General features: G+C 30.6%; 1 protein-coding gene across 9 annotated transcripts in view; it reads left to right on the top strand.

Moving 5' to 3' along the window:
* Window positions 1-14,488, top strand: part of scrib (scribble) — a 257,614-nt gene that overhangs the window by 136,202 nt on the left and 106,924 nt on the right. For all 9 annotated transcript variants that reach the window (XM_024359105.2, XM_014425074.3, XM_014425075.3 and 6 more), the window contains exon 3: window positions 8,523-8,601. In XM_024359105.2, the coding sequence (XP_024214873.1) occupies window positions 8,523-8,601 (79 nt within the window). The remainder of the gene's footprint in view (window positions 1-8,522; window positions 8,602-14,488) is intronic.

Here is a 14,488-nt window from a genome sequence, read left to right as displayed (position 1 = left end):
AATTCAAGTAATATTTTGGCAACTGACCAATTCTTTTTTATTTTACCAGTAAACAGTTGTTCAAAGGAAGCTATCTAGGTACTGTTAAATAGCTTATGATTTTCACTGTCTCAAAGTTGTGTCACCTGTAGATGACAATAGGCGCTGAAGAGTAAATGAATGAGGGGACGGAAATGCGAATAAAATAAAGGAGAGACCTGGTTGTCTTTGTGAATTACGATAACGAACGGAAAGAACACCAGTAATACATTAATATTATTATTTCCAGTATCTATTTGAATCCTCAGTTTTATATTATCCCTCATCAAGACCTAGAACAAGGGTTAAAACGTTTGCTTCTAAGAATCATTTATCACTATTTTTCTATTATTTCCTCTACATTTTTAGTTACCTTCAGCAACTATTCTATGTTTAGAATAATAAGTATCGAGTTTATATATTTTTTGAATTTTTTAGTCAGTTCAAGAATTTTTAACAAAACTTTATTATTTTTGTTTCATTCAAGTCTTACTATACCTCCTCTTCTCCACTCGAAGTCCAAATGCTTTCTCTAGTTTACCTTTGCGTTCTTTACGCACATGGTTTAAGTATAACGGTTTCTGGAACATTTGGTTTCGTTGGTTTGTTATTCTTAATTTAATCCAAATACACTCTGAAGAAGCACTTTATTGCCGCAACTACATTTTAATAGTAGTGGAATATTGGCTAGAAGTTTTGTTGTACTATTATTACCCCTGTAGGGTCCAAGTAATAAGGAATTACTGTTTCGGTACCTACGGCTGTGTAAAGAGGTTATTTAGAAAGAATCATGTAGGTAATTTGGAAACCAAGTAATTCCCCAGTCTATTGAAGTGTAGAGGTTATAGAGGTGGGCTGTCTGTGGCGTAGGTCTTTGCAATCTGGGAACTGTAGCGGCGTCGGTTCGAATCTAGTCAAGGGGGTCGAATTTTATTTCTTTGGTACTCCTACGGAATGGAAACTAGACTCCACACTTAATAATAGGTTGCTATCCTGTTGATAACCATTCCGCCCTCCGCCCACCGTACATCAGAAATGACTAAGAAGGGGGTCGTAAAAAAGAGGCTATAGAGCTTCTGTTCACATTCATAGAGGTATACACTTATGAACCCAGAATCAATCCATAGAAAAAACAATAAATAAACTCTTAGGTTTGGCTTCTTTTATTCTTTTCTGCCTGAATAACCGATATTTGCAATTTATTTTACATGCCCATCAATTCACCGTGCCCTTGGTACTAGTTCGATTATATATTCCCTCAATCTTCTCCTTTGATGTCCGTAATATTTCAAATTGATTTATTCATCAAGGTCGTGACTCGAATCACGATTGCGTTTTCGAAACCGGCCCATTTTGCTAGGCGAGGAAGATAGGGCCAAGTCGAAAGCACCTTTCATCAAAGACTAAGTATAAGCCCCATCACCTGCGATAAGGGAGAAATGGCGATGGTATCTAAAGGGAGTGGGGGTGTAATTTGAGCGGTGACTGTTGAACTGCAGGAGAAAGCGGATGCACGGAGTCGTGCGGGGCTGCAGCTCACGCCGCACGGGACCGCTAGCTCCGTATCTAGGACGCCATACCTGTACCTGTACTCTTACCTCCAGCTCCTGCATCATCCGTCATCCTCCGCCATGTCTTAGCCAATGAATTGGCCCCTCAAGGGGTAAAGTAAATAGAAGTTCTCAATCTTAGGAAAAGTGAACGGTTCTGTGAAAGCTACATTCACTGGGGCTACCTAATCATGAAGAACTGCAATTACTTTTGTTTCAACTTCATATCCTTTCCAACTATTCGTTAGAAGTTTGTTAGCTTCATCTTTAGTTTGATGTAAATTCTCATTAGAAATCTCAGATACTTTTATTTAAGCAAGAACATCGATGTAAATATTTAAAAAATAATAGAGTAAGACATTTTTCTGAAGTGAACTGTGTCATTGTATGAGAGAGAAAATCAAACATTTCCAGCTTCCTTTTACTTAAATTAATTTCAGATATGCAACCTTGATAATATTAGAATAATAACAATAATGGTAAATGTATAATTAGTAAATAGGTCAACTGCATTGCTTCATAAAGTTAAAATATTTTCATTAAATAATGTTTTTATATTTAATATTGTATTTTAAAGGGGGGTTGAGGGAGGACGAATGTAAACTGCTCTACCAAAAAATATTGTTACTGTTATTGTATGTATTTTTGTTTTTCAAATTAAGGTTATTCTTTTCTTTATTTTTTATCATACTTATATTATTTTCTTCATTCATTTTTTTTATTATTAAAAGATATTAAATAGCTTTGTCTGGTATGTTGATTCAGTATTTTGTTTTATTACCGCACTCGCCTGACAGTTCTCTGTGCCAGCAGCTTCTTTTTTTACATACATGTTTTATTATTGTTAGTTGAGTGGTACTTTTCCTGAACTTTAATATTTTAAGTAATTGTTCCTGTTTCTCTACAGTGTCCTTTATTAATATTCCACTTTTTCCTATCGAACGTACACGCTACCTAATCTAGACAAACGACTAGCTTACAATCATCTTATAAGACTGAAAACTAAACGTCGATTACGACTGTTACAAAACTTATTTGACAAATAGTCCCAAGTTTCCAAGGACCTGATTCACACAACTAGAATAAGGCCTATTTGGTTTTACAGAGCTGAGCTTCCTCTCGTATTCAATCCTAACAGTCTTAAATCCTTTGTAAAATCCTAAATGGTTCTAATGTTTTTACAAATAATATCTTCAATAATGATATTAATGATCCTATCTGTACCGATCTAATATGCACTCGATATCAAACCTTCCATAATAAACCCCCAAACCCGCTTGTTTCTAACCTTGCTTCCGCTTCTATCCTAATCTAGAAATGTAATTAGATTTTTAACAGTGATTAGATTGTATTATTTACATCACATTTACTTTAACTTTGAGTTCAAACAATGTTGTTAATTTTTTTTTTTTTTTTTATTATTTATTTATTGTAATTTACAACTGTACAAAATAATACAACAGGTAAATATGTAGTATGTTTCATATACACTTGAAAATCTTGGGAAGGAACCACCCATTGGTGTTACTTCAAACATTAATTTAAACTAGAAGGTCCCGTGGCCATCTTCTTTTCAGACGCCTCGGAGGATTATCAGGGATTGTTAAGGATGAAAGATTAAGAATTAATGGGTTAGGATGGTTGAGGAGTATGGAATAAAAAGACGCATATCTGTTTTGGGACAAATCTGCAACGAATGGGATGTTAAGGTCTTTATGAATGAGTTTATTTGTGACGTAATAAGGAGCATCAAGGATTTTACGTAGGATTTTGGATTGTAACGATTGGATGCGGGAAGAATTTGATGGTTTGGTGGAGCCCCAGAGCTCAATTCCATATGTCCAAATTGGTCTGATTATTGTAGTGTATACTAATTTTTTGTAATGAATGGGAAGTTTAGAGCGTTTGTCAAGTAAGTGTTGTAGCAATCGGAATCTACGAGCAGTTTCTTGTCGTTTCAGTCTTGTGTGTGGATTCCAAGTAAGTCTCTTGTCAAGATGGAGTCCTAAGTATCATTGTTAATTTAAAGAAATAAAAGGAATAGAAAAAATGTGTTTCACTTCGAATCGTTTTTGAGTCTTTGTGGAACATTTAATTTTTTCTTTTAATTTACTACAACATGTCATCATTTTCATGTACATACTGCTCTCTTTATCAGGCTTTTAAAAAAATATAAATGTTATTCATATTTACACTTTTTGCCTGAAGATTAAATGGTGATAGAAACCCAATAATTTCCCTTAATTTTGGAAAAGCTTTAACGCAAATACATATCGACTTTTCTCTGAGAAATTAAAGTTGTAATTATTTATGGTATATTTTTACCTATTTATTTTAATGTTAATTGTTTTGAATTTGCAAATACTATTTCTTTGAAATATTCAAAATTAAAATCATCTCCGGATAACAGGTTTTTTATCTTGCTGTAGTTAATTGAAAATATAATTGTAACTTAAGTATTCATATTTAATATAAACTGAAGTAATTATAGTCAGTGAACTTTATCTATTTAAATTTGTAATTAAAGCTGAATTTTCACCACGTCCCAATTTCCCGGGATATTATTGGCCGAAGAGATAAGTTGCTAGCATATTGAGCCCTGGCATAGACAAACAAGGCCACAAGTTGATATTAGGGGATGCAACACGTTGCTGAGGCCCTATAATCTCCGCTAACTGTTGGCCCCTCGCCAGTCAGCCCTTAAAGGTCTATCTCCTAATTTAATGTTTAGCCCATTGTATACCCTTTGTAGCCGGCAAGTATTTAATCATTCCTATTATATATTTTTCAGTGTATACATATCTATAATTTTTTTTTTTTTTTAATTGACTTCAGGAGTTTCTGTGAAAGATTATGTGGGAACAGTATGTACAAAATGAGCAAAAATACTAAACAATATAACTAATACCTTAGTTAAGTATGCAATAATTTATTTTAGTTAATTAAAATGGCTTTTTACAAATTCGTAAAAGGTTAAACTTAAAAGCTATTATACCCTGTAGCTGCTATAAAATCATTCAACACTTTTGATAGGGTGTTTAGTTTCTATTTTTATTTTCAAATATCATTGGCTAGCCCCGAAAATCTTCTTCCTTTCTTGTAATTTCTCTCTAAAAAAATTCCTTTTTAAGGAAGAAAACACTATATATATATATATATATATATATATAAATATGAGGAGAAGGTGGTTGGGGTTGCGGTCAGTGAAGAACACAAATAAATAAACCTTATTTACTAATGCCAACTTTTCGGACAAAATTTCTAGCCCTCAGGGCTAAGAACAGAAAACAAAATAACTACTATGATGAATTAGAGGAATTGCAGAATTATTATAAAATAATCAACAATAAGATACATAAATAGTGTTGAATGAAAGCGTGTGATCTAAATATTATGAGAAACTAAAGACTATATGAGAATAATTAATGTAATATAATGGGAAGAACGATAAAATAAAATATTCCCTAATAATTCTGAATTCCTTTTATTCATTTCGGTTATCTTGTATTTTCGGCTTTGGAATTTTAGAACATATTCTTCTATCGTAAAAAATTATAAACATGTAACAAATCCATCAATATTTTCATTTAAGATATTAGGCTTCATATTACGGTTTTTATAAAACAAAATGACTGCTTCTTAAATTTCTAAAAATATGTACATACCTATATTCAGTTTTTCGAGGGAATTGAGATAAATTAATTTGAGTATATAAATTTTGGTGTTCTGTTTTTAGATTTAATACACGAACTTCCTGCTAAATTTCATGTTACCTTGAAAAATTTTCAAGAAAAAAATTATTAATTTGTTTAGATCAGTTATGGTCACCGAAGCTTCGGATTGTAACAGATTAATAAAAATAAAAGAAATTATTTAACCAAAAAAATCAATAGTAGGCCAAAAACAATTTCGCGGGTGTTATCAGGATAGTAACAAAATTAATTGTGTCCAATTCCATTTAAATCTGAGGGGGAGGGTGTTACGGCGTGGATGATTTGTCACATAAAGGCCCTTCACTATTAAATTTCTCTCAATATGTTATAATCTACGTAAATCCTATTGTGTGTAATGTATTATATCATAACATCTGTTAATGTAATGTGATTTTTATTTTAGCATTTCAACGGATTCCGACTGAATTTTTGGTGACCTGATTTTACCCGATTGTTAACACAGGTGTGGAAACTGCTTTGTTATCTTCCAACTTTTCGTTACGAATTCATTTCGACTACTTTAAAAGTTCATTTGCTGACAGCTGCCGTGTTCTAGAATATCGGTTATGTATAATGCTCCTCGTAGTCTGCACGAACTGTGCTATCGGAAAAAGGGGACTCCCCTCGTAGAAGTTTCTTTATTGGACAAAGATAAGAAGCAGCTCCGTTCTATAACTGCTTCCTATTTTTATAAAACTTACTTATTTTCTTATTTTATTTTTTTTTTTTAGTGAAGTAGTTTTTAGACAACTGTTTCAAGTTATGAATTTTCTTTTTAATTTACAGCACTTATAATATAAAATAAAAACCAAGGAAAGGGAAGCTAATAAACTACTATCAAATTTGATTTTTACAGCTGTCAAATATTTTCCTGATACATGAAATTATATTTTAATATAAGTTCATAGCCTTGATAATAGGCATTGAAACTTTCAAAAGATCCTTATGAGGATGTCGTTTAATGAATAAAACCAACTGTGATTATAAAGTGATAAGAAATAGAAGTGTTCAGGTCGAAAGGGATGAAGAAAATGAATAAAAACAGAATGGATAAACTATGAAAGAAAAACAGGAGCCAGATGAACACCAGAATTGGGCAAAACGTAAATAAGCAATTACAATCACAATTACTTTCTAATTACAGTAATTTGTAACTCAAAATAAAATTACAATTTAGATTATTAATTTCAACTTGAAAAACCACTGTTATTGTAATAATGATCCAAAATTACAAATATTAGTTTAACAAAAGTAATCGCAATTAAAATTAACTTTTGTTAGTAATTTCAATTTCTTTTTACACTATACTAATGCTTAGAATCCAGCCCATAGAACATACATCTGCAAATAATTTTTATATACCTTTATAATTTTATATTTAATATTTCAATATCTATTGTTACTTTTATATCATGGGTGTATTTATTACTTTTTATACGAACGTACTATAATTTTTAATCGACACAGTCCTATCCTGATGTTACATAGATGGCTCGAAGAGTCCCGATTCCATTATCAACTATTTATGAGTGTGAATTTGCTTTTTCTACAGCTCTTATTATTAAGACAAAATCTCGAAATAGATTATACGCGACACAAATGAAATGAGAGTTGCACTGGCCAAAACAAAATCTGAAATTTCAAAAAGTTTGAGTCCGCTGCCTAAGAGGAGTGAACTACTACAATTACATGTATAAGAAAGTGGAATTTCTACAAAATAACCAAATCCTTTACTATAGAAAAAATTGATGGGATCTTCAACAGGATATGTTTTAAATTAGGTACATTTAGTTCTGTCAGTGGAAATATTAATTACTTTTATATAATACTTAACAAAGGCATTGAAATATTAATATGTTTTAAGAAACCTTCTGTATCCCTCAGCTTCTTATTTATTTATAACAAAATGTTTCAGTAAGTTTTATATTACGTACTTACTAAGTAACATTTTTCATTAAAAAGAAATCAGGTTTATTATAATGTACTTCAATATTCATTTGTTCATTTATGATTTTAAAACATGCATATATTATATCACAAGTTCTTTTTGCATGATTTCTGTTTTACTAGAGTTTTTTTTTCTTTCTTTCTTTCTTTATTATTTTATCTCTGGGATTCTTCCATGTTGCTTTACAGGGGCCTCTAAGTGCACTTTTAAGGGGCTTGTTAGGTCAAGGGCGAAGTAAAAGTTCCTCTAACAAAATATTGTTGAAGAACACAAATATTTTCATTTATTGAACCTCACCTAAACCTACAATAATTGAACGATTAATCAAAGAAAATGTATATACATGAAATCATATTAATACTTTATTTCTTCGAAAATACTTTAAACTATTAAAATGCATGAAAAATAATAATTTTTTATTATTATTACATATTAAATTTAAGGTCTTTTAAGTTCAATAAAATAAATAAATAGAAATTTCCTTCCTTTGATGTGATGTATTTCTAAAAAAATTGTTCATCTTAACTATTAAACTCTGGAGACAAAAATAATAATAATAAATAAATGAAATATTTAAGAAGTACCACTTTCTTCCATTTTTTCTTTTAATTTTGATGTTTAAATTAAATAGTTTAATATGACATAATCATTAAATAGTTCCTAAATCCCATATAGCAATGGAAAGCAATGAAATAGATACTGTTTTCTCTTATTTTTTTTGTTGAATATAATTTTTAAATTAATACTTAAATGAATATATGCTTGGATTTCTCTTAAAACATTTCTATTTAATTTTATTCTTCTTTTAACTTTCTTCATATGTTTCATTTCCTCTAAAACCTGTTTTATTTCTCAGGAAACTCGTTCTTGAAATTTTTTTAGACTATTGACTTTCACTCCTAAATTTATTTTTTCTTTAAAAGGATAAAACTCTTCGTAATTAACATAAATGAAACAAATCAAGTTTATTGTAATCGTTCGCCATTGTGTCTTTTTAATTACTCAGCCTTTTTCTGGTGATTCTCTATTTTTAATATACTTTTTTTGTAAAATCTGCTATTATGTTCATAATATACTATATTATAAATTGTATTTAATTAATCTATTCCAGTAGACACGCCTCTTTACCGTCTGATTATAATAAGATTAATTTGTCCTAAAATAAAATTATTTTGCTTCCCTAGTTCAATAGTTTTAAAAGTCTATACAATATACTTATAATATTGTATAATGACACACGATATTTTAGTGTACTTTTTTTATAATTATTATTTTATTTATTTATATTTTCAGACATCCAAGACTTGCCGGAGAATATCAAGAACCTCCGGGCGTTACAAGTGGCTGACTTCAGTAGCAATCCAATTTCAAGGTCTGTAAAAGTATATTCTATTTGTAATTTTTGTAAAATAATTCTAAATATTTAGTTATATTTTTTTTGTAGTACGCAGTCTATTTCTTAATAATAAAGTTTTTATATTGGCATTTATGTTAGTATATAATGATAAACAAAGATAAATAAATATTCACGTATATATTATGAACCTTAAATTTTATTATTTCTCAAATGTACACTTTATTTTATAATATTTCTTTATGTTTCTACCTATGAATAAACCTTTATTCAGAAAAATGATTATTACTTTGTTTTATTGCTATATACTTAGAGCACATGATGGAACAAGGAAAAGTTTTCATTATAATTCTATTTATATTATTATGTTGGTTTATTTGATTTCTAGTTTGAAAATGTTATGGATATGTTGCAACATAAGGTTTAAAAACAATTTTGACTCCGGTAGATGTTGAGTAAATCAAGTCTCATAACAAAATACATAAAATGCAAGTTTCAACAGCCTAGTTTAAAGTACTTCGATTTTACAACATAAACTCAACAAACATAAAACTTGGGATAATATTCTTTTTTGGAATATAGGAGGAAATTATTGTATCGAATATTAATAATCCAAGCCCCATATTTCAGTGGGCTGTAATACCACGTTTAATTAGGTCCTTTTGATATAAATAAGTAATTTGAAATTAGTCGAATCGCTTTACGTTTGATTAAATAAAAAGAATTTGTCGTAGTAATAATGATAATAAATTCAATATTTATCCTGAGACATGTCCTTTTAAAATAGTGTTTCAGGAATGTTAATCAGATGAGTTTTAGAGCCTTAGAGTGAACTAAATCAATACAAAATAATAAAAACGAACTTCCATTCCAATAAATCATAATGGAGTAACTTTTAAGCTTTTAAACAGAAACGAATAAACTTCTTACATCATATATTTTTATATATTTCGATTGCACAAGGCATCATAAATTCCTGTTAAAACATATAGATATTAATAAATTCAAATTAGAAGTAAAGAAAGTAAGGATTTTAAGGTGGGGAGTAAATTGAGGCGACGTATAAAGGAAGGAATAGAATACCGTCTGATAATTTAATAAAATCTGATAAAAAATATATTATTTTATATTTAACTGTATTAAAAAAAAACAAAAAAAAATGGAGACCCAAGTGAAAGCTGGTTTCGGTCGACCGGGGAAGAATGCAACAGGAAGACTTATTTCCGGGAAACTGGATTCGAGGTCATCAATAGTTTGGTCCTCGCGGTAGAGTCACTGACAAAACAAAAGTAATTAGTTATGTACGTATATATAGTCTAGTAAAATTGTTAGTTTAAGTAGAAGTAATTATAAAATAATCTTTTCAATGAATTTTTATGTAGCACAAAGGCTGGGGTCTGTAGACTCGGGTTCGAATCTGGCTGAGGCCAAGATTTTTTAGAAAATACTTAATCCCTAACGCTTCATGGGTTGTAGTGGTTAACTTTATTATTATTGTGGTTTATTTACATAACGCTTTTCTTTATTTAGTACTGTGCATACTCATCAAAATTACGTTTTTGGAAGGAGGAAGTATTTTTTCAACATGTAACGCACATTTTTCTGTCAGAAAATATCTCAAACTTTTACCTGGTCTAAACAACAGGAACGGTGAACGTCCTTGATATTTAGATTGAATTTAATTTGAAAATAATATTGATACTGATATATTTCAATAGCTTTTATTGGAGGTCATTATATTAAAGAAAAAATATGAAATTTTCGCTCATTTTTTATTCTACGCTTAATATCTTAAAAAGTACATACTACACGAAAATATTAACTGGTACATTTAACCAGCTCCAAACTGAACCCTTACAGAACTCTTTACGTTTAATATTTCTCGAGATTCAGTTTTTTTTTTTTTTCTCTAAACAATTTCATTATTTCTGAATTAACCGATTATTTGGTGAAATGTGATTAATCTTGAATTTTTTAAAAATATTTGGGTACGATTCCGAAACATGTGTTGAAAATGGATCATATCTAAAGAAAATTTCGATATATCAGGAACTATTTGACCTAGAGATACCTATTAGGGTACAATTCCAATCTAGGTTAATAGAATATCAAATAGTAATTATCTATCTCAGGATAGTGTTTTTATAATATCTTCTGAAATATTACTGTTCATTGTTTGGAAAAAAAATGTCGGAGTTAGAGAAACTACTCGAAAAAATATTGAGCGTAGGAGCTCTAGTGCTATTAGTGCCAAGTTTAAAGCTCGTTAAATTAACCATATAGTAGTTCATAATGACTGTTTTCCTAAGAATCACATGCAAGGAGATTGGAATTTTCTTAAACATCTGTTGCAGTGTTTTGTAGATTTTATTTTACTTTCTGTGAAACACCGAAGTAAATACGGTGACCTGGGAAGAAACCATCCGTTCCACTCTAATGATAGTTCAAGTTAGAAGGCCTAGATACTATCTCCTTTTCAGATATCTTTTAGGGTTATCGAGAATCGATTGACAGGCTCTGAATGTGTATGAGTTTCTAATCGACTTGTTCAAAGATGTAATTTCGTGTCATTGTGGATCAATTGATCAATTGATGTTAGATAAAGTCACTTGTTTATTGAAGTCCTGTAACTTAACTGTATGCTTAAAGAAAAACAAAAATTTTCTGGTTATTTATTTATTTTATTTGAAATAAACAGTAAATAAAAATAAATTCAAACAGATTTTATAGAAAAGTGTCCCGTTAAAGATATATTGTTTTTACTTCTTTCATTTATTTTATTTATTTATTTTTTTGTTTAATGAAATTCGGCATCATTTTTCATACTAGATTTGTTTTATGTGATATCGATAACAATATTTTCTTTTTAATTAAGAAATAAAACGAAAAATTATTTAACAAAATTCATTATTTTACCATGTTTCTCATCCCGGGAGCTCTCTGAAATCAAACTCAATAGTTATTTTGTCACTTTCAAATCAGAGTTTCTAGCCACAACAATGTGTAACAATTGTTTGATACAGAATGCAACCATCCACTATTGGTCATGAATTAAAAAGGTAAGAAAAAAAATATTGGTGATGGAAGGGAACTATGCTCATCATTACCTGGGTAGATCGTGCACATAGCGGATCCCAGAACAAAACTTTAAATGCCCTTCAGGCAAAGAAGGGACATTTATATTTATTATTATATGGTTTTGATAGAAGGGTAATAAAAACGAAATTATTGGTCATATATACATTCTTAATATTAATAAGGAGTCAAATATTTAATACAGCATTGGTAACAACTATGTTTCCATGGCAAGAATTGTGTTAAGTCATCACAGCACACCAAAAGTCAGAACCGAACTCTAACTGGCCAAAATTGTAGAAATATTTTCCTCAACTGGATTGTTAGTGATTTGATCATGGGTACAAAATTACCATAATTATATTAAATATTACGTAACTTTAACTTGTGTTAACTCTACGAATTTTATTTTCAGTTGAAATAAATTCTTTTTTCTTTAGACAGATTATTCTCAGTTATTAAAATACTGTTGAAGAGTCCCATCGTAAGGACGGTTTTAATCACATCTTACTTTTCTCACATGCAACATAATATTTATTCATTTAACCTTATATTTAAGTATTCATGCCTCCAGTGTTTCACTGCAGGGACTTGTTATTGTATGCTGAAATTTAAGTTAATAGTGTGGAAAAACGAGTATGAATATTAAAAAAATTACATGATATGAAACAAGGGTATAAAAAACTGAGACCTCTAGCCCAGAATTTATACAGACAAAAAACGTATAGAAAAATCGGATAGAGTAAATTTGATAGGAGCAGTCATTATGAATTTTCTATTAATATAACTAGGGAATGGTCCCTGGGACAGGGCTATATAGCAACCTCATTACCACGATAGACATACGCGGACTATTTTTTATACAGATTACTTAATAATAACTCTTATTTTTAGAAATTACACAAAATCCCTAATTATAATCAGAAACGAAGGAATGAATTCATTATTAAGAATTCATATAATTAATAGGGGAGAATAAAAAGAGGTTAAGTGACGAAAAAGAGGGTAGTATCTTGTTTAATCTGATCTCGATGTAGGTTTTAAAGAGGTTTTCTATTGGCAAAGATTTATAGTGTTAAATTTTGTTAAATATTGAGGATAGGGTGATTATTTTATTGGTTTTAAATATTAAGACTGCGACCGAAGTTCCAAGATACAGTTAATGCCTCAAATCTTTTACCTTCCTTTTTAACACTTTTTACTTCCAACACTTCTGGCCTTCTTGTATTGTCTTTGAAATGGCTTACAGAGGTATCGAACTAGTTGATTGTGCCGTTTTAGACCTATCAAAGTAACGACCCTACTGAAGGTTATGGCCGTTCTAAGCAATTGGTCCTAACGGGGGTGTATAGGCGCTAAAAGGCTGTATTAGCGGGCGATTACAATTGCAATAAGGGGACTCCGTACTAATTCATAAAGCGGCGTTTAGTACGCTCTCTATGATGACTGCTAATCAACTAACCTGTCGGCAATAAATGACGCTCTTTATTGCTGTGAAGAAATAATATAAATGTTCTACCTCATCTCTATTAAAGCCACTTTAAAAGGTAAATTGCTACCCATCTAGTTAGTTGTCTCGGTTTCGTCGAAGGGTTTAAATCGATTTCTGTTGAATTGTTCTGCAGGTTGTTAAAGGCTCGGTTGTCACCCCTCCTTTTTTCGCACGTTTTGATGATTTCTATCGGATTTTATAACTTGGTAGGTTGAGTTATGGTGAATGGAATTTCCTTTGTTAGTGAAGTCTACTTTGTAAAATTTTCCGTTTCCTTCTTCAGGCCACTTAAATATAGAATTTTTAGTGGAAACAGATGTTTTCAATGAGGATTTTCATTTTTTAAAAATTGGTTTGTCCGATTTAATGGGTTTTATAGGCGTAAATCGCTAAAACCCGCCAATTATTATTAATAAATTTTGCCCAAAAGGCACTTCAAATAAAAAAAATAATAAAAGAACATAATAGTTAGGAAATTCAATTTCCATGAGCATCCGTCATCATATTGATCTATTGAGACAGGATCACCATGGCACCATTCATTTCCTCGGATGGCCGATTTAATAAGATTATAATCATGAATTCTTAAGGAATATTAAATTATTAAACTATCATGTTTCAGTTTTCCGTTTTCTCTCCCCGTAAATCGTCATTTGTTAGTTGTATTTATTTATTTTTTCGATTTAGTTCTTCTACAGGACCATTAAAATCAGGAATATTAAATCGTTTTAAAATAGGATTTTCTTTGGAATCCTTTCTTGAAAAAATCTCTTGTTTCTATAAATTCTATATTTACGTAATTCAAGTCGAAGTTTCTTTTAATAAGGAAGTCGACCTCATTATGTAATCAAACTTCATTTATCTTAACTAAGACCTTTCTGTTTTCTTTATATGCGTGCCAAGTCACGTGGGGATCACTGGAAATGAACTGGCGAATATTGCAGCTAAACAAGCACTTGCTCTTTCAGGTCAGGGCACGGCCATTCTGACACCCCAACAAATAAGTCTTCCGATGAAAAACGAAATATCATCTAGTTGGCAAGCCATATGGAATGGAAGCCTGCCAAGCAAATTAAAAACCATTAAACCATGGACCACATCAAACCGTTCCAATCGCAGGAAGGAGGTAGGCTATTGCCAGATTGAGAATAGGCCATACAAGTTTAACTCATACATATCTGATCAGTAAGCAGCCACCGCCAAAATGTCAATACTGCAACAGTGTACTTACGATCAATCACATATTTGAGGAATGTTATTTTTATTTTGCGAACCTGAGTAGATTGGAGCGAGTGTATCGGATGCTCTGAATGATGACCAGAAGAACGTGGAAATGGT

This window comes from Halyomorpha halys, unplaced genomic scaffold, assembly GCF_000696795.3.
Source record: "Halyomorpha halys isolate HHAL.00 unplaced genomic scaffold, Hhal_1.1 Scaffold494.1, whole genome shotgun sequence".
Lineage (NCBI taxonomy): Eukaryota > Metazoa > Arthropoda > Insecta > Hemiptera > Pentatomidae > Halyomorpha > Halyomorpha halys.
The sequence above is the reverse complement of the archived record's forward strand: the minus strand, read 5'-3'. Positions and strand labels throughout refer to the sequence as shown.